General features: G+C 38.8%; 1 protein-coding gene across 2 annotated transcripts in view; it reads right to left on the bottom strand.

The window, feature by feature from the left end:
* ENPP3 (ectonucleotide pyrophosphatase/phosphodiesterase 3) overlaps nt 1-20,465 on the bottom strand; it is an 84,425-nt gene that overhangs the window by 18,720 nt on the left and 45,240 nt on the right. For both annotated transcript variants that reach the window (XM_083379935.1, XM_083379936.1), the window contains 7 exons: nt 20,395-20,426; nt 18,661-18,788; nt 10,747-10,813; nt 10,278-10,365; nt 8,309-8,478; nt 8,147-8,198; nt 5,612-5,766 (listed from right to left, as the gene is read on the bottom strand). In XM_083379935.1, the coding sequence (XP_083236061.1) occupies nt 5,612-5,766; nt 8,147-8,198; nt 8,309-8,478; nt 10,278-10,365; nt 10,747-10,813; nt 18,661-18,788; nt 20,395-20,426 (692 nt within the window). The remainder of the gene's footprint in view (nt 1-5,611; nt 5,767-8,146; nt 8,199-8,308; nt 8,479-10,277; nt 10,366-10,746; nt 10,814-18,660; nt 18,789-20,394; nt 20,427-20,465) is intronic.

Below are 20,465 nucleotides of genomic sequence, written 5' to 3'. Positions count from 1 at the left end.
AGGGCTCGTTGCCTTGGAAGAGTGAGGAAGATTCTCAGGGATGACTCACACCCTGGACGGTATCTCTTTACTCTCCTACCATCAGGTAGGAGATATAGGAGTATAGCCAGCCACACCACAGGCTGAAAAACAGCTTTTATCCGTGGGCTGTTAGGCTTTTGAACGAGAAATAATTTTTATAAACTTTATGCAGAATTGGCTTGCGAGGCCGGGTGTGGTGCAATTACTTCACATGGTGTAATAAGATGGAGGTTTGTTGTCACTGTGAGTTGGGGGGTGGGAGCATGAAGAGAGGCTCAACTAATCTCAATGTATACATGGTTTTACTTTGACAATAAAGGTTCATTCATTCAAATGAAAATGTACCTAAAGTACATTACTGTTTCTGTTTTATTTTGCTAATAGCAAAGAATAACATAAAATTGCTTCAGAATGGAGAAAAGGGGCAATGTTTTTTCTGGAACATGGCAAGTAAATCAGTGAGAGGGAAAAGGCTAAGGATTTTTCCTTCTCAAAAGCACTTTTTCGTCTCACAAAGTAATTTTTTTCTTTTTCTTTTTTCTTTATAAAAAAGTGCATGAGATTCATTTTAAAATCTTTGTGTGAAGTTCAGTTCCTCCTTTAATGTGATGAATGTTAGGATAATTTAGGAATTCTTCTAAACATGGAATTAATAGCATAAATATTGTTTTTAACTTTGAGTGGGAAAAGTTTAGCTTTCTGAGTGTAGTCTGTATATATGCCTGATAGAGGGTGGAAAGGAAGAAGAAAATATTTGTGTGTTTCTGCGTGGGAGAGGTTGATGGCTTGGTAAAACCAAATTCTTCCCCTCCTAAAACTGAATGTTTTTTCCCCAGAGACAAAATGTTTGTGTTTAAATCACGATTGGGAAATCTGAGGAGTGTCCCTGCTGCAAAGCTCCTGTCTTACAATAATGTGCTGAAGGCTGACTTTTATAGTTTCTGGGACCAGTTCAGATTATTACTGGCACTGTTTAATCAAATTCCAGATCAGATCATCATGCATTTTTTTAACCCTTATGAATAAGCTGAGTTGCATTATTGCTTAAGCAGCTGGCTGGAGATTTTCTTAAACAGACAAGCTATTTATTTAAAAAAATGATTTATTTTAAGGTTGAAATGTTCTACTGAATTTCTCCAGGTGAAGTAAAGAAAGAGAAAAAAGACAATCTGAGAAAAGACAAAAAGAAAGAAGATACAGACATAACCAGCATCTTAAGAACCTAAGATGAAACAAAAACAGAACAAAACAAAGCCTGGGACTTCCTGGTCGGATACTATCCAAGCCTGCATGTCCAACCTGGTCCCCCTGTGCCTTCTCAGCCCTGTGTCTTTTGATCAGTACAATGAACCAAACAAATTTTGAGGGAATTAACAGACACAACAAAAAGCTTGTTTCAGTATTAGGTGCCTACAGTTTAAGGCTTTTTTCATAGTGTTTCAGCACTTGGAAGGGATGATTGAACCTAGCATGAATAGAAATGCTAGATTCAGCTCAGAACGCTTTGGACCAAGTTCCTCACTTGAAGTTCCCCAAGGTCCTCTAATTCCACATTCCTTTTTAAAATTCCAAGTGTTGGTCCTTAATGTAAAGGCTATCTTCAGAAGTGGTGATATAATAATAATAATAATAATAATAATAATAATAATAATAATAATAATAATAATAATAATAATAATAATAATAATAATAATAATTAATAATAATAATAATAATAATAATAATAATAATAATAATAATAATAATATAATTTTATTTATATACCGCCCTTCTCCCGAAGGACTCAGGGCGGTGAACAGGGCAGATATAAAAAATACAAAAATACAAAAGTTAAAAAATATTAAACATATGCCCAAGCTAAAAACAGTAAATACATATATTAAAAATGACAATAAAAAACCCAACCCATCCCCCATCAGGCCAAGCCGGCTTGTTCAAATAAATGTGTCTTCAGATGGCGACTATGTAGAAGAAAACCCAGTATGGGATTTGTTTTTCCTGACATTTTTTTTTCAATTTATTTCCAAGCTAATCAGAACTTTTGAGATCCGTCAGGCCACTGGCTTAATTCTTCACCTAACGTTATTTTTATTTAGTATCTCATCCTTTGTACAAATCAATACATTTTGAGAACCAATTGCCCTTTTTCATGAAAACATGTAAACATCTTAATATTCACCTGATCAGACTGAAAAAAAACCTTTAAATCATTTTGCTGTTTAAAATATTAAGAATGCTTTGCTGTAGCATGAAAATAACAGAAGCCCGGTGGCTCATCTTGTTTACTTATTTACTACATTTCATCAGCTTCCCTAACAGTTCAACGTGGCTCACAATGTTACTTTAAAATGCAGCTCAAGAAAATGCTAGATTAGGCAACTTTTAATTTCAAAGTATTAAAGAAGCCTTTGACCTGCTATTAAAGACACCATATTTAGAATTCACAGAAAGGTTGATACCTGATTTTCCTATGAGAGCTCAACTTTCTATGAACTTTGGATTATGTTCTCTTGAACAAGGTTGAGTGACACAACAGCTGCTTTATGCTGTGGAAAAACCTTTGTCTTCACTTCTCCATGACATCAGAAAAACTTTCTTGGATGAGATTATGTGTCATGCAAGAGAATGTGTGTGTGTGTGTGTGTGAGAGTGAGAGAGAGAGAGAGAGAGAGAGAGAGAGAGAGAGAGAGAGAGAGAGAGTATACATGTAAGAATGCACAGGGAGAGCAGGTTTGGGTACTCCCTTAGACATACGAAACAACTAGGTAATTTTGGACCAGTCACACACCTCTTAACCTAAATTAGGAAGCTGAAAACACCCAGCTACTTGTCCTAACTGGGCCAGCATTTTAAACTGTATTTTACAACGTTCATTGAAAAGGCTTTTGCCTTTAATGGATTGATTTAGGTTCGTAAAACTAATAAATGTCTCCAACTTTGATATATTAAAAGATGCCATCAGTTTTGAGAATCAGGAAGGCTACATCAAAGCCTGCTGTGAGCTATCCAAAAATGGTAAGTAAAACAAATTAAGCAAAACAAAAGAATGCAAATACATTTACTTTTAACATTGTCTAGGTCCGTGGTGGCGAATCTATGGCATGAGTGCCACAAGTGGCATACAGAGCCCTCTCTGTGGGCACGCGCACCATCGCCGTAGTCCTAGGCCTCCAGCTGGGTTTTATAAAACCTTTTCGCTTTAGGCCTCCGCTGCTGTGCAAAGAAAGAGGTTCAATCAATCTATCAATTTCAACTTCTTGCGGGGAAAAAAAGTTCTCGCAAAGTTGGAATTGATTGATTGAACTTTTTAGTCCCATCCAGTCTGCCGTTACCACTGCAGCCACGCCCACCCAAAGGGCCACGCCCATCCAGCACCCGACGATACATAAGTGGGTTTTGGGTTGCAGACACTCGGTCTCTAAAAGGTTTGCCATCACTGGTCTAAGTGGACCTATATACTGTATATGTAATATACATCAATGCCAGATTAATTCATAATGTCCAGGAAAATGAAACCCTGATCCAACTTTACCATGGAATAATATTACATCTCAATAAGTTCATTATTTTCTGAAGCAGAAGAAGCAATCTCTCTTGATTCAGACCAAGGATTCAGGATTCGTATTAGTCTTGTCTCACAGCTGAGAATAATGTTAATTTTAGACCCAGTTATCTGAAGGGCACCCGGTTGAGGAAGGTAATCTAAAGCATTTTCTCCAGCTACCTGGAGAAGGAATGGTAGCTCAGCCATGGCAAAAACTGTGCATACAGATTAAATCACTATGTTTCCAATCAGAGCTAGAAAAATCTCCCCTCCAACTCAACTTGCCAGTTAATATAGGATTTGGGGGCTAGCTAGTCACATTCATCTTAGCGTGTTCTGTAAATTCAGTTCCTGTGATTAATGACTTCCAAGCCCGCAGAGAAGAGACTTTCCCACTTCCCTTAGGAAGTGCTTAGGCTTGCAAAGCATGTTGAAAGAACCACAACTTCCCAGTCTTGCCCACTCAGTTTTGGGAGAAATGACTATACCGAGAAACGTCAATTCTCCACCCTTCATCCCAAAGAAATTAAAAAAAAAACCCTGAAAACAGTCATCTCTACAAACTTCACCCATGTTCATCTGTCTTAATGAGATTCACAGATGGATTTTCTTAGAAAGTTTGGTACACTGCACAGACAGCATAGAAGTGGTACATATAGAGGACAGAAAACATAATAACAGAGAATGTGTGCCCCTCTGCCTTGGATGGCAACATAATTAGAACCCTGCTTTTCTGTATCATAACACCATTGCGTTGGACTGCCAAACCACTGAGTGATTCTTAAAGGAGAATGGCTAACAGCAGCAGTGGAATCGCTGCAGCAAAAATAGCAGGCCACATTCCTGAATGTCTGCTCTACATGTGCTGTTTTCTTTTAACTCCAAAGTACCTTAAGAGAATATGCAGATAGGCATTCTTTAAACATCAGCATGAAATTTTGGGACTTATCAGCAATATCATTCGGTGAATGAATGCTGCATTTGTATACGTTATATTTTTCCATTCTGCAGACTATGATTACCTTGGCACTCTGTGCTGTGGAACGGGGTGCTCAAGACGGAGCTTTGAGTGGAGCACAGAAAAAAATACAGTTTAAAGCTCAGTAAACTCAGGATGCAATTAGAAGGCCCAGAAAGAGCACTATTGACCGTGCAAGAGAAAATAAGTTTGACGGTTCTGTACAATCTGTTGGAAACTGGCAGGGAGAAATTGGTTTGTGGCTAAAAGAATCAGACTTCAAAGCTGGGAGATTCCTGTTTGAAAGAAGAACATTGGAAAAAAGACCTGGAGGTTTGATCCTCTGTGGCAGAGAAGATGACCGGACCCTGTCAGATATTTTTTTAGTTTAATTTAATGTAAATATAGAATATTTGATAGCATGGAGAATTAATTGAAATAACACCAATATAATACATTTTCAATATCAGATATCCTCCAGATTCTGCGTTTGAAACTGTGTTCACATAAAGAAAAATACATTATTAGTACCGCTAGAATAAAAATGTGATTTAACGGGGGGAAAGCCTGTTTACAAAAATATCTATTCTCAGGGAACAGAATTTTACTGCCAAAAAGAAACATTGCAACGATCAGTAGACAGTAAAAAAGATGCTATTGTATAAAAACCTAAAACATAACCCAAAAAACACAAAACCTCCCCAACCTTGGCTTGTATCATTTCATGACTTTGATGTCTTCCCTTCTAAGCATAAGCCATCATTCATTTCTGGCATCCCACTCTGGGGCTGAAAAATCTAAGGTTTGTTTTGTGAACTGTATGCAGTTAAATATATAACTAGACAAGAAGACTATTTATAAAGTTAATACAGTCTATTTAAATTTTCCCCCAGAAATAAACTTACCCATGATTTGCAGCAGTATGGGGAATGATCTGAATTTGATATGATTTATGTATCTGTGTCTCCATCACTATCACCATCTCTACTTCTGCATCCAACTCCACTTCTTTCCAGATCATCTTTTCCCCCTTTTTTCTGCCTAGACTTTTATTTTTCTACAAAAGGTAAATAAATCCAGAAACTTACTGATTTGTTGATAGTGTATGAACTCCATAGTGGCATCAAGATGTCTTGACTATATGCGCTTATATATTTAGCCTGGTGAAGGAGGCAGTACTTGCTGTGGTTCTGTAGAACCTGGGGTCTTCCATAAGGCAAATTATGAGCTTCGGACTCTGTTTCTAGAATATAAACCATAATTATGGAGTTTCACATTAACTGAGTACAATTCTTTCTAAAATCATTATGAATTGCTCATTCAACATATTTTACCATTCAGTATATTGGAAAGAGCAAAACAATTGGGAATAACTGGAAAGCTGCCTATTTAAAACCTCACTTTGGGTTTTTCCTGGCCTATGTAATACTAGAATGTTGGCGACTTAACTCAACACGTTGAGCCAAACTCTACATCTCCCACACCCCATTTGACATGAGCAGCAATTTAAAGGAAAATAGTTGAACCACTGCCAATCAAACCTAACCAAGCTGTTACTTGATTCAGAAGCAAAGCTCCCATTAGCAGCAGTGATACAATTTAAGGGGATGGGGGACCAAAAGATGAACATACAATTGGAATGATGGATACCTTGGTTAGAGTGCTAATACAGTACACATACAACTACCTGTCTTTATTCCTTTGACTGACTGATGAATCAACTGTACAGAGCAATGTCCCTTATGAGTATAAAAAAACCCATGTAAATAATTATGATTATGATGCCCAGGAAAATGTCAAAAGGAAGAATAGAATAATTGTATCTGATACAGATTGTTAGCCATTTCTGCAGAACAGTTCTGACCCTCAGCCAAAGTTCTGCAGAAAGGTTCTGATCCTGAATTCACCAAATTCTTTGCAGAGAAAAAGCAGCCGATAACTGCAGGTCTCTAGGAGAACCATCGCTCTACAAATGTGTTTATGTACATGCATCTGCAGCTCTTTCCCTCGGCTTTGTATCTTTCTTTTTCTCTGTCTCAGTATTAGCTCAACTTTGGTCCGAGGACACCTGGGAGTCTCCAAAAACCCTGTCAGAGATCTAAGAAATTAACATTATTTGCCAAATATTGAAGATACTTACAAAAATTTGAAATGATGTCATTCTTATCCTTATTATTTTCTCTTTGTTAAAAAAATGATTTTTTTATTCATCTTAATACCTAATTGATTTAATATTGTTATTTTTAACATGATTCAATAAATGAATATTCCACAAATGCAGCAAGTTTATTTTTTCACACAGTAAATATCCATAAATATAACCCATATAGACAAATGGGGGTTGCTCCCTCCTCTGTGAGGCAGTTAAAGAGTTTGATAAATTAAATAATGAATGTGGGAAGGGGTTCCAAGAACAAAAAGTTCAGAAAACACTGCTCAACCTCATTGTCTTTAGATAGATAGATAGATAGATAGATAGATAGATAGATAGATAGATAGATAGATAATCCTCTCCCCAAATGGTGATGCCACAATAGGTCTAACTGCAACACACTTTAAAAAAACACTATACAAGAAGTCCTTGATGTACAACCACAACTGGTAGTTGTTAGGGAAATTGCATCTAATGTTAAAAACCTTTATGACCTTTTTTGCCATAGCTGTTAATCAAATCATTGCAGTTGTTAATCAAATCCGGCTTCTGCCATTGACTTGGCTTGTTGGAAGCCAGCTGAGAAGGTCACAAATGGGAATCACATAATCCTGGGACACTGCAACTGTTATAAATACGTGGCTGTTGCCAAGCACCTGAATTTTGATCACACGACTAATGGGAGCTGTGATGGTTGTAAAAGTAAGGACTGGTTGTAAGTCACTTTTTTCAATACTGTTATAACTTCAAGTAGTCACTAAACAAATGGTTATAAGGACTACCTGTAGTTTACATTCCCTGTGTATAATAGAATTTACATTAACTTAGGTCTGGAATAACCTGGGGATTGTATATAGCAGTGATTTTTCAAACTTGGCAATTTTGAGGACTTCTGGATGGCTGAGGAATTCTGAGAGTTGAAGTTCACATATCTTAAAATTGCCAAGTTTGAGAAACACTAGCCTATTGGATTTTCTATAGTTTACTAACATAACTTTGGCTTCACTTGTAACATAGTTTATACCCATCTAATTCACTGGTAATATGGTTTATGCCCATAGTGGAGTCTGTATAAGATACAGATCAGATACTGAACATTCCAGTCTTCTAGAATTCTGATAGGAATCAGTGTTATGGTGGATGCTGGAATGTTTATCTTCAGAGCTTATGATCTGTGTTTATGTTTCCGTTTGTGTGTGTGTGTGTGTGTGTTAAATTTACATAGCTTTATTTATTAAGTTGAATAATTAGATTTATATAGCTTTATATATTAAATAATTAAATTTATACAGTTTTATTTGTTAAATTGAATAATTAAATTTAGTATTTATATATTTGTTAAACTGATGTAACAAATTTATATATTTGTTAAATTTGTATATCTGAATAAAATCTCTTCTAAAAGAACTAAATGAATGCCAGAACTCTTGAAACCTTTCATTAATTGGAAGTGGGTTTGTACCAGACTTACTTGCTTGGTTATTGAGGTTTAACCTTTCATTCACTTTTCCTAAATCTGTTATCTGGAAATACACAAATACAGCAAAAGTCAAAAGAAAGGTCAAACATTGATACACAGTTTAGATTAAAAACATACTGAACAAGAGGCACCCATGTCTTGCTGCAAACTTACTGAGCTACATTTACATCCTGAAACATCTGGACTGGGAACAGGCCCAAAAGGGCACGAAAGAGGAGAAGACTGTTCTTTTGCTGGGGAGGGATTGTAGAAAGGATTTTTTAGGAGGTGATTCAAGCTTCCGTGTGTTCCGTTGTTTGGAGCAGGCTTAAGTTTCAGGAGATCTGTGAAAGAAAAAAAATGCAATTTTTCCACTGTGCATCAAAGTCTTTTTCAAGGTTCTGATGTTTGAGGTTTGGACTGAAAAAAAATGACAGAAGTGTGAGATCTGGAATCTCAAATGGAGAAGTATCACAGGGGCATTTTGGCTGTGGTACTCAATGAAAATTCTGGAATTATATTGGTTTCCACAAAATGAACAAAGCAAGTTGAAGGGCTTCTTCTGGTTTTTCTTAATAATTTGCAAGATGCAATGATTCAGTATTTATTTATTTATTTATTTATTTATTTATTTATTTATTTATTTATTTATTTATTTTAATTCCATTTATATCCCGCCCTTCTCCGAAGACTCAGGGCGGCTTACAAGCTTAGCAGTATGACTTCATGTATTATACTTTTGTGGAAAAGACTACTTTTGGAAGAGAGGAGGCATGCCTATGATAGCTGTAGTTACAAAGAGACCATTCTCTTAAAAAAACCTATAAAGATCTACCCAAGAATAATATTCCCAAGAGTGCTTAAATGGCCTGTTGATGCTCTCAAATAAGAATGGAGCATGCCCCAAAACTACATATTCCATCTGCAGAGGAAAAAAGCAAGAACATCTTTAAAGTAATCCTTTAATATTGCATTCTCTGGTTTCCTACCCCCAACATGGTCAAGAGTTAGGTTGATGGGCTCCAGTTGGTCACAGAGATTGTCCATTGACTGCTTTTTTTCAATTTTAAAAGTTTGGGTTTGATTTACTGCCTAGATGTATTATGACTACTCCATTCCACATGTGCTCTGTCGCAGTCTACATAGACCGAGGGACCTATCTTGCTTTCTTTACTAGAGGTCATTCTACTCTGGATACTTCTCTTCCAGGAACTGAACCCATTGCATGTAAAGTAGGTGCATTGTTATGTTCCATGTATCTAACGTCAAAGAGACAAAGAGACTAATAGGGAGGTTTCATTACGACAGAGAAAAGGCAGCAGTAAAGCACTGTGCCATAGGTCTAGTTACAGGAAAATAAAATAATCCACACAATAGCTTTATCAATAACCATGCTTCAGGGCATGGTTTAAGTAATCCCTTAATGTCGCATTGTCTGGTTTCCTAGCCCCCCATGGTGAAGGGTTAGGTTAATGGGCTCCAGTTGGTCACAGGGATTGCCCATTGGCTGCTTTTTTTCAATTTTAAAAGTTTGGTTCAATTTGCATAAGGCATGGAAAATTTTTCCTACCCAGGGTTGACTCCTTAAACTGGACAGATAGAACTCAAGAACTCTTTATATCAAGAACTCTTTATATTAAAAACCAGATTATTTTCAATAGATATGAGGTAAACAGCTTAGGCTCAAGAATGTGATGGGAATCCATCCTGATTTCCAAACATAGAAGGTGGAATTGTGAATGATAGCTTTCAAAAATACCTTTTGTTATTTGGGAATCAGCAATGTAGATACTTTGTTACACTTAATACATAATAATAAATCATACACATAAACAAAGACACACACACAGACACACACAGAGAGACAAAGACACACAGAGAGACACACAGACACACAGAGAGACACAGACACAGACACACAGACACAGACACACACACGTGTGTGTGTATATATATATACAGTATATACAATATATATATATATATATATATATATATATATATATATATATATATATATATATATATATATATATATAGTATGTTTTCTGTAATAATTATGTTTCTTCATTCACTTAATTAATTCCATTTTAGATTTTTAAAAAATCAGATATAAATTAGACAAGGTCTAGTTGATACTCACCACACATTAAGTTGTAAACTTCAATGTTTTCAAAAGATGTCACCTCATTTTTTCCCTTAAAGCCTGGCCCATGTGCTAAAAAGATAGCCTGAACAATAACAGAAAATAGATTTACTAAATAACTTCCAGTTTTTTGTTTTTCATAAATAAAGCCAATGTGAGGGTGAAGGTTCGTTCTCTGAACTTGTGGGTTGGTAACGAACATTTCGTTACCAGGCTAGGTAACATCTTCAGCAGTATTTAAGGGATAAAACCAATGTATTGTAGGACAGTTTTTTTTGAAATTCAAGATATAAATACTGATTTAGTTTATCATGCTGTCATTCACACACTTTAATTTCTTCTTAACCATTTACTCCTCCAATCACTCTGAATAACTGTTTCTGAGAATTGGGCAATCCTTTTGAACAGCATACATGAGACACAGAAATAAAAACAAAAAAAAAGAAACAATCAACAGATCTCTTACCTGCATACTTTTGAATTCATTATCATAGCCATGGGTACCACCGTTACAACGATTATATTTTTTATTCCTAAAACCACATATGTATAGAATGAATATGTAGCAGTTAATTAGAAATACTAAGTTTTCCTATTTAGAGTTGGGCCAAAAGAAGGCCTTTTTTAATCAATACAACAAAAATGTTTTCTTCAGCAATAGAGAAGTTGCTTCAGAGAGGTTGTTACTGTTTATGAACTATCTATTAGTTTAGTTTAGTTTAGCCCATAGGCCATATCAAAATACAGCATTCCAAACACAAATTATTAATAAAATCCTGTAAAAACAATAATTTAAAATGAAGTTGGAGTAAAATATAATAATTTAATATACAGATAAATAAGATAAAATTATATTTCAGTATCACCCTTACACCCTATCACCCTAACCCAATCAGTCCCACATATGCCAATCTCAGCCGAACCGTTTTGCTCAAGTACTGTCCAGAACTATCTATTCAGTAATGTCCTATGAATGGGATTTATCTGATCTCAGTATATCAAATTGTCCCTTCAGCAGTGGTCCCCAACCTTTTATGACTTTGCGGACCAGTGGAGGGGGATGGTTTCACGTGAGCAGCAGGTGTGCGCTTGTGTGCAGCTCAGTTTGCACGCATGTGAAGCTGTATTTGTGCAAGCAGCCACCACACCAGTAGCGGGCCATAGCCCGGAGGTTGGGGATCCCTGTTCTACAGCACTGTGGTGTCATACATTTACTACAAGATGCCTGATTGGCTAGGATTCCTTCAAGCGCAAAATAATTAGTGATATTAATGCATCAGCTGATGGAGAAACAGATGGGACAATTTTTCTACAATAGTTGGCTTCATATCATGCTTCTTTACACTTCTACCACTGTATTACACTGACTATCCAGGCACACATATATGGGTATGTAACATATATACATGCCATTCCTTGAGAAAAGAATTATCCTTGTGCCAGTGTGCATCCAAGAAACATGTTTGACAAATAAAGGATACTTATGAGTCAAAAAGCTCTTAACTCTCATCTGTAATCTCCAGTTAAAATATCTTAGATGTGAGTCGTTTCCTCTGTGGTTCTGAGGAGACTTGTCCGCACATTTCGACTAACTGCATTTTGCTGAAAATTTAGCTTACTCATTGAATTTCTATTTGAACACTCCTAACAGTTTTTCTGGAAACTAAAGAACTTCCTGACAAGACTTAAATGTCCTGGCCTGCCTCCCAATTCCAGACACTGTTGATCATTTATTAACTTGTCATTTTAAGGCTGAGTAAGGAGCACAGTTTCAGCTTGGTAATTTTGTTCTTGAAAGGCTTTAAAAAGGACCGTGGTCCCAGACTGAAGCCCATGTGAGCCATCTGCCCTGACAGTTCAATATCAAGACATGCCATGTACCACCACTGCCCAAATGTGTTAAGGAAGTGCACAAAGGGAGTCAGCCTTGATCAGGTTCTTTCCCAGTTCAGTCATAATTAGGATAGCTTTAGTGTGAATAGTAGGAGAGAAGCAGGGCCATCTCCCCCACTCTCTTCCCCTAGATCAGGGGTGTCAAACTCAATTTCATTGAGGGCCGCATCAGCATTGCGGTTGCCCTCAGGGGGCCGGGTGGGTATGGCCAGGGTGGGCATGGCCTACTGGGTGGGCGTGGCTAGAGTGCATATGGCTTACTGGGTGGGCATGGCCAACTCTACATCGTTGGCATCAAGGGTGCCTATGGGGGCCTGGGCAGGAGTGGGACAGATCTGAGGGCTTCTGGCAGAAGGAGGGTCTCTGGGCCAGGGCCAAGGCAGTGGGGGCCATTCCCTCACTGTTTCCAGGATGGCTTCATGGGCCACATGAAACCACTTCGCGGGCCGGATCCGGCCCCCGGGCCTTGTGTTTGACATGTCTGCCCTAGATCACATATTCTTTCACAGTAATTCTGATTACCGATTACTGATTTTCTGATTTGATTGTATGGTGTATAATTTCTTGATCCTACACATACACTCCAACGTGAGGCTCCTAGTCTGGTCTTACAACTCCAAAAGACTGCCTGCCTCTCTTCTTGCAGACATTCTGTAAGCAAAAAATACAGGATAGCAACTTGTCTATACAACTATAGGTGGAGGTGTACCTGATTTTTAAAAAATCTAAAATCACCTTTGGGGAGTAGATGCAGGCAGTGGTGTTGTCAGTGCTGGACTACGGGGCAGTATGTGAAAGAGGCGTACCAGTCTCAGCCAGACTTGTTGACTATCCTTGGAAGTAAATGAAATAATGGGCCTGAAATACAGGTAGTCCTTGACTTACAACATTTCATTTAGTGACCGTTCAAAGTTACAACGGCACCTGAAAAAAGTAACTTGTGACCATTTTTCACACTTATGACAGTTGCAGCATCCCCACAGTCAGGTGATTTACATTCGGGTGCTGGACAAATGACTCACGTTTATGACCGTCGCAGTGTCCCGGAGTCAGGTGATTCTCCTTTTGTGACCTCCTGACAAAGCAAAGTCAATGGGGAAACCAGATTCACTTAACAGCCGTGTTACTAATTTAACGACTGCAGTGACTCACTTAACAAATGTGGCAAGAAATGGCATTAAATGGGGCAAAACTCAATTAACAAATTTCTCACTTAGCATGATAAATGTTGGGCTCAATTGCAGTCGTAACCTGAGGACTACCTATAATGACCAGCATTCCTAAATCATGAATTCTAAAAGCAACACGACCAGAAGAGCCAATGCCAGAGAGATAGTGGTGTTGGACTATTCAGATGGAAGCATTATATGAAAATATGGACTGCTCTGAAGTTGAACTTAATAAGCTGTAAGTTGATTCAAAATTGTGCTTCAGGAAAGGAAATCAGGTACAATCTACAACAATTATGTGCTATATAAATTAGTCAAGCTTCCTGATGACATTTCCTTTGTAAATGCAATTGCCAAACTGCAGGCACACCAACACAATCTGAACCATGCAACTGAAAAGAATTCTCTAAGTGAGATAAAAGGGAGGCATGTATCCTTATTGTAATAGTAAGTGACATAACAAAGAAGAATGTGGACCTTACAGAGATAGGGTTCCTACAACAGACAAAAAAATAAGGTCAAATGTCCTTAAAAAATGTCAAGCCTGCACAGGGATTACAAAAACAAAGTACAGACAAAGGAATAAATAGATTAGCCTTCCATGTTTTGATTTGCAGAAGGAAACAAGATCTATCCTGTTTATGCTGGGTGACAGTTTTATTTTCCGGGTGCTATTGAATGCCCTATTTTAAATTTTGCCTCACTGTAAATTATTTTGTGCTTTGTTCTGAAGGCAGTTATAACAACTGCCTTTTGGATATATTAAAGGTTCGTCAAGATTTCAATATTAAATGTCAAAACATGATTTGCTTTTGTTCTAATTTCTTTTGCATTTTTTTTCACCAAGAGACAAATCCTCTTTGGAACATCTGGTTTCCTCTCCAGCAACAATGTCCAGAAATAAATCACAGCTATAACATTCAGAGGCTGCCAATATAGCAGTCATGCTGGATGGGGGATGACCGATGCTATGCTTCAAAAATCTGAAATATACAAGGTTGGTATACAGGGAAAAGATACCTTTCTGAATTTTTATCAAATAAATCTCTTGTGCTAAGAAAGTTTTCCATGTTATTTATGTAGCAACCATAAAATTGTATGATTTCATTTACTTTTTTTTGGGGGGGATCTACTAAACAATGAAAGGAATCTAGTGCCTCAGTTTTTGGAAAATAACAGGATGTTATAACACAGTTCTTAACTGGCTGGTACTATTCCAGAATTACTCACTTGGCTCACCAATAAGAAAAGGATATATATTTCCTTGCAGATAAAAGAAAAAAAATAAATGGAAAGGGTGTCTCCTATTATAAAATTGACCACCTCAACATTCGTGGCGACAGAATTTGAGGTGTCTTCATTGTGAACAAGCCTAGCAAGGGCTTGTGGTCAGTAAAGACCTTGAACTGCCTCCCACATAAATAGTCATGGAACTTCTTAACCCCAGCCACAATGGCCAAGGCCTCTATGTCAATTTGCACGTAGTTGCGCTCACTGAGGACAAGGTCCTCGAGTAATAGGCGATGGGTGACTGTCTCCCATCCGCCAACCAGTGACTCAGCACAGCTCCAACCCCGTATGGGGATGCATCACACGCGATGCAAATTGACAGCTTTTCGTTAAAGTGTGTGAGCACTGAGTTCGAGGACAGCAATGCCTTGACTGCTTGAAAACTCCTTTTGTGGAGCTTGGTCCACTGCCATGGGGAGTTTTTGTCTAAGAGCCAGTGTAGCGGCTCTGCCACTGCAGCCTTGTTGGGGAGGAATGAATGATAAAAATTCAGGAGGCCCAAGAAGGCTTAAAGTTCTCCCTTGGACCTAGGGCTTGGTGCCAGCTGAATCGCTTTCAGCTTTGACTCTGCAGGATGGATGCCCTCAGCATCGATTCAAAACCCAAGAAATTCTGTGGATGGAATCCCAATCTTACATTTGTCTCTCCTTAATCTAAATCCCATGGCACAGAACCACTGAAGGACAGCTCTAAGCTGCTCAGCCAGAACTTCTGTGGACTCCCCGGCAATGAGTACATCGTCGAAGTACGGGCAGAACCCCAAAATACCCTTGAGTGTGCTTTCCATGATCCCCTGAAAAATCCCTGGGGCTACACTTACCCTGAATTGAAGGCGCTTTACCTTGAAGGCCCCCCGGTGCGTAACAATCATTTGTGCAGCTGCCATGGCCTTGTTCACTGGCAGCTGTTGGTAGGCCTGCACTAAATCTAATTTAGTGAACATACGGCCACCTTGCAAGAATGCCAGAATATAGCTGACGACTGGGACGGGGTACGCATGCTGCTGTAGTGCCCAGTTAATGGTACACTTGTAGTCAGCACATATTCGTACCTCTCCGTTGGCCTTGAGTGGCATTATAATGGGGGTCTTCCACTTCCCACTGTCTACAGGCTCTAAACCCCCTAACAAACCTGTCCAGCTCTGCATTGATTTTATGCTTTAATGCAAATGGCACATGGTGGGGTTTAACCCAAATTGGCGCAACCTGGGGATTAAGTTTAAAAGCTATCAGTGTACCCTTGTACTCTCCCAAACTTGGGCTGAAAACATCTGCAAATTCCTTGCAAACAGAAGACAAATCTATTGTTTGAGTCTGATGAACGCCGGTGACCTGAATGCCCAATGCATTAAACCAATCGAGTCCTATGAGGCTTGTTCATTGGCCATCTACCACGATAACATCTAGCAGGCCTGAAAACCCCTTGATCTTCACCACAAGTGTGGCCTCGCCCTTGACCACCACTCTGGAATTCTGGAAGATGGTAAGTAGGATATTAGATGGTTGTAGCTTGACCTGTTACTATGGCTGCAAACGTGCCAAAAAGTTCCAATGGAGATGATGGACACAGTGGAGCCTGTGTCCAGTTCCATTTTACATGGAATGCCTTGACGTTCGACCTGTAGTTGGAACTTCTGTTTAAGAGGTTGATGGGCACCCGTGCAAAAAAATGCTCCAGCGCCTGGAGCAGAACCCTACTCGGTGTTGCCCCAAGGCCCTGGTACCTCTCCTGAAAGTCTTGGCTGGCTGGCGGTCCCTCTGGCAACCTCGACAGATGGTGGTGATGTGGCCTGGTTTTGCACACATCCAGAATGTGGCTGTCCTGAAACAGCAATCCATGCATTGATGGCGGCCTCTGCAGCCCAAACACCTTGGGAACAGAACTGCCTTGTCAGCCGGGCTCGTTCCTCTTTTGTGGTACTGCTGAATTTTGTCGACTTTGTCGTCAGAGTCGGTGTCTTCCACTTGTTCGGCATCCTTGTGGTTTCTGTAGATGGCGTGCTTTTGGAGGGCCGCAATGCCTCCACGGCACCCTTGGTGGCTTCGTCCACCATAACTTCCTTTAAGGCTTTTTGAAGTGAGAGAGTCTCCTTCACAAAGAGTTTTTGTTGGAGCTCTCTGTTCCTGAGTTCACAGACTAAGCGGTCTCTTAGTCGCTCCTCTAGGTCAGAGAAATTGCAGAGTCGCGAAGCTTGATGAAGTGCTGTGATGAATTCTGTCACTGACTCGCCAGATTGTTGTTCGCATTGTTTGAAGGCGTGCCTCCACGCTTTCACTGAAAGCTTTGGTTTGAAATGGTCACACAGCTTCTTCTTTAGGTCTGCATACATGACAGTTTCCAATGGTGCCAGGACAACCAAGTTCTCTGCAATATCAAAGGTGGCTGGGCTGCACATGCAGAGGAGAATCACAGCCTTCAGCCCATCTTCACTGACTTGATTTGCACGTAGGTAGTTCTCTACTTGGGAAATGTAGGACAACCATCTCTCTGGGTGCATCACATCGAATTCTTCGAGCTTTCTGACCTTCGCCATGGTGAGAAGTCTTCGCAGCTCATGTCTCACGTTGCCTCATGCTGCTAGCTTCTGCGTAGGGCCTGGGTCTGATTCGTAGGGTGGGGTGGTCTCCAGCATGGCTTGCTAGGCAGACCGAGGGGGAGGAACACTGTTCCCTACCAGGGTCTGTGCTGGTCTCACTCCCTAGTGATTTCAGGCTCTTAAGAAGAAGAAGCACATCCCACCTTCATCGCCAGTGTCATGTAGCCGGTTCTTTGCAGGTATTGAGTGAGACAGAAGGTTCAAAACAGCAACATACTTTATTGAAGGTCAAACAGAACAGAAGCAACAAGGGAGCTGCTGGGCACCTATTTATACAGTTGGCCGATAGGCGGCAACCAATAGGTTTGAAGCATAGGTTTCCCGCCCAAAGACCTATTTAGCTGGCTGGAGACAACCAGTCTGAGCCTGCTAGCAACCGTTACAACATACACCTGAACTAGCACTTAGCAGTTGAATGCAAGCAGTTAGTAAGCAGTGCAACAAGAGCAAACACTTACAACATATACAAAAGGCCAATGCATTACACAAAGTTCAAATGCTTGAGACCGCAACTTTACCTCTAATCCTTCTTCCAATAGTGAAGAAGGATTAGAGGTATAAGTGCTGGTTTAAATATTATTATTTAAATATTATTATTCTGATCCTAAAATTTACTATTAACAAAGACAAGGCCCTGGTGGGACTACGCTCTCAAACATTTGGAGTTTGCAGCATTCAGCAGAGGACTGGGAAGAGGATGTCGCAGAAGAGAAATCAGACATTTCTATATTCTGACTCTTCTCAGAAGTGGAGCCAGCCTTGAAATCATTTTCTTACTCAGTCAGAAGATAAGCCTTCTGTAGATATTTCATCGTTTCAGCCTTACAGAAGTTTGACAGAAATCTTTCATAATTCAGATCTAGAGAGCACTTCCAGACAAGGTGAACCTGGTAATAATACAGATTATGATTTCTAAACAAAGCTTCGGCTGGCTTTAGAACAGGGGTCCTCAACCCCCGGTCCATGCAAACAAGCGAAGCCTCATCTGCAGGATGCAGGCAGTACATGAAACCACGCCTGCTCCGATCCGCAGAAAAGCCTCTCTCCACAGAACCAGTCCCTGGTGCTCAAAAGGTTGAGGACCTCTGCTTTAGAATATTGCTGAGATAAGATTTTTCTATTATCCTAAGAGAGAAGTACAATCCCTTGCAGAGAGTGTTTTTCTCTCTTCATTTGTCCTGACCTGGTCTACTCTTATCTGTCATGCCTGATTTTCCATATAGGTTTCATGCAGTCACTGAGGACAACACATTAATCCTCAGAGCATTTGAAATCAAGTAGATAATAAAAATAAAACTTATATATTTATAAGTAAATGTACATATTAAAAATAACATTTTGTTGTTTTCCTGCAGTATATCTAAAAGTGGTCTATTTTATCATTCAGTAAAAAGCCAAGCAATGTCTACAAATTTTTTTCTCTGTACCATACCTCACAGCCATCCACTGTTGATCAACCATAAGATTAACTTTGTCAATACGAATGTTGTTAACATAGTGTAGTCTCTTTGGAAGGTCTTTGGCCAAGTAAGCTTTAAAGTACTGTTTTGGTTTTTGGCACTGAAAATGTCAAAGTGAAATGATGAGTTTTGCAGCATCACAGGATTAAAATATCAAAGATTAAAAAAACACGCTTTGAATGAAAATATTGACATGTTGCTATCATCATCATCATCATTATTACTACTACTATATTATTATTATTATTATTATTATTATTATTATTATTATTATTATTATTATTATTATTATTATTATTATCTTGCAAAGAGACCTTTTGTAAATTCTTCAAAAGCATCTCTATAAACAAGCATTCAATTGATAAAGGAATGCTAGACTACTTTTTAATTATGCATCACAGTGACTCCAACATGGGGATGAAATGCTCCACGAGTCCAGTTAATTACTTCAATGTATAGGGCGCTCTCTCTCTCTCTCTCTGTGTGTGTGTGTGTGTGTGTGTGTTTGTTTGTATGGGTATGTGTGTGTTGTCTGTCAATCTATCAGTAGTCCTCGAGTTAGATCCATAAGGGAATCTGCTCATTAAGGTTACAATTGGGGATGGTTGTGACACGGGTCATAAAACATGACTGACCCAATTTTACAACCTTTTTTGTGGTGGTTGTTAAGTGAATCATTATGGTCAAGACACTGCAAACTGCAATTAGATGCAACCCAATTACCAAGTGCCCAAAGTGCAGCCATGTGACCATGGGGTGCTTGGTCATCGGAACTTCAAATGTGGCTTGTAAATATGTTCCAGATAGGTCCATTGAAATTTCAAGTGGTTGCTAAGTGATCAGTTGCAAGTTGAGGTCTACATGTAGCTAACTAGCTCACAAACACAGGGAAATAAGTTAAGAACATGTCAATTTCAACCTGTTTCAGAAGGTATTGATTCATTGATCATTCAAAGCTTCTCTGTCCTCTAAAAACCACAGTTAACAGTTAAGGATTGTTCTTTCTAAGGTGGACTGAATTTAGCAGTTTTAGCTTTACATCTATCACAGCTGACAGTTATATGAAACGATAGTATGGACATTAAGGAAAATTGTGTAATTTACTTTAACTTCTATATGATGGTTGCCTTTTAAAGCGAGAGTAAGATACATTCACATCCCAATGTTAGGCATCAGTGGTCAAAATAGGTTTCAGTGAAACCCCAAGTGACCAGAACCCGACACATCATTTGTATGACATGAACTTGTAAGCTTTCTGAAAATTTAAAAGCATACTACATGTACTTTTTTCAGGTTCAAGACAAGAAAGCTAAGAGTGTGATAGATTCAGAAGTCACAGCATCCTTTCAGTTAGTGTAACAGACCTTAAGGGTTTTTACCTTTGGCAGAAATGCTATATAATTATATATATATAAGATGAACAATGACTAACTAGCTGAATTCAATTGCTGCAATATCGAAATTGGTTCTAGCAGTATGAGAATGGAACACAGCCAGCTCTGTTATGAAGTGATGCAAGATGCAGAATCTTTCATTTAACCTCCAATAGAAGGTGTGATCTAAAATGGATGTAAGTTCTATGCATCACCTCTCTCAAAGCGAACAGTAACAATGTGCTAAAGAAATTATATTTCAGTGGTGATACCTTCACTAAATGCTTGGGCTATTATTTTCTTAGGAAGAAAAAAACATAAAAACATACTCACTGTAAGATTTCTAACAATTCCTTCAGAATCAACTGTTTGGAAGAAAAGAAAGTTTATGCAGTATGAATAAT

The sequence above is a fragment of the Vipera ursinii genome, assembly GCF_947247035.1.
Source record: "Vipera ursinii genome assembly, chromosome: 1".
Lineage (NCBI taxonomy): Eukaryota > Metazoa > Chordata > Lepidosauria > Squamata > Viperidae > Vipera > Vipera ursinii.
The sequence above is the reverse complement of the archived record's forward strand: the minus strand, read 5'-3'. Positions and strand labels throughout refer to the sequence as shown.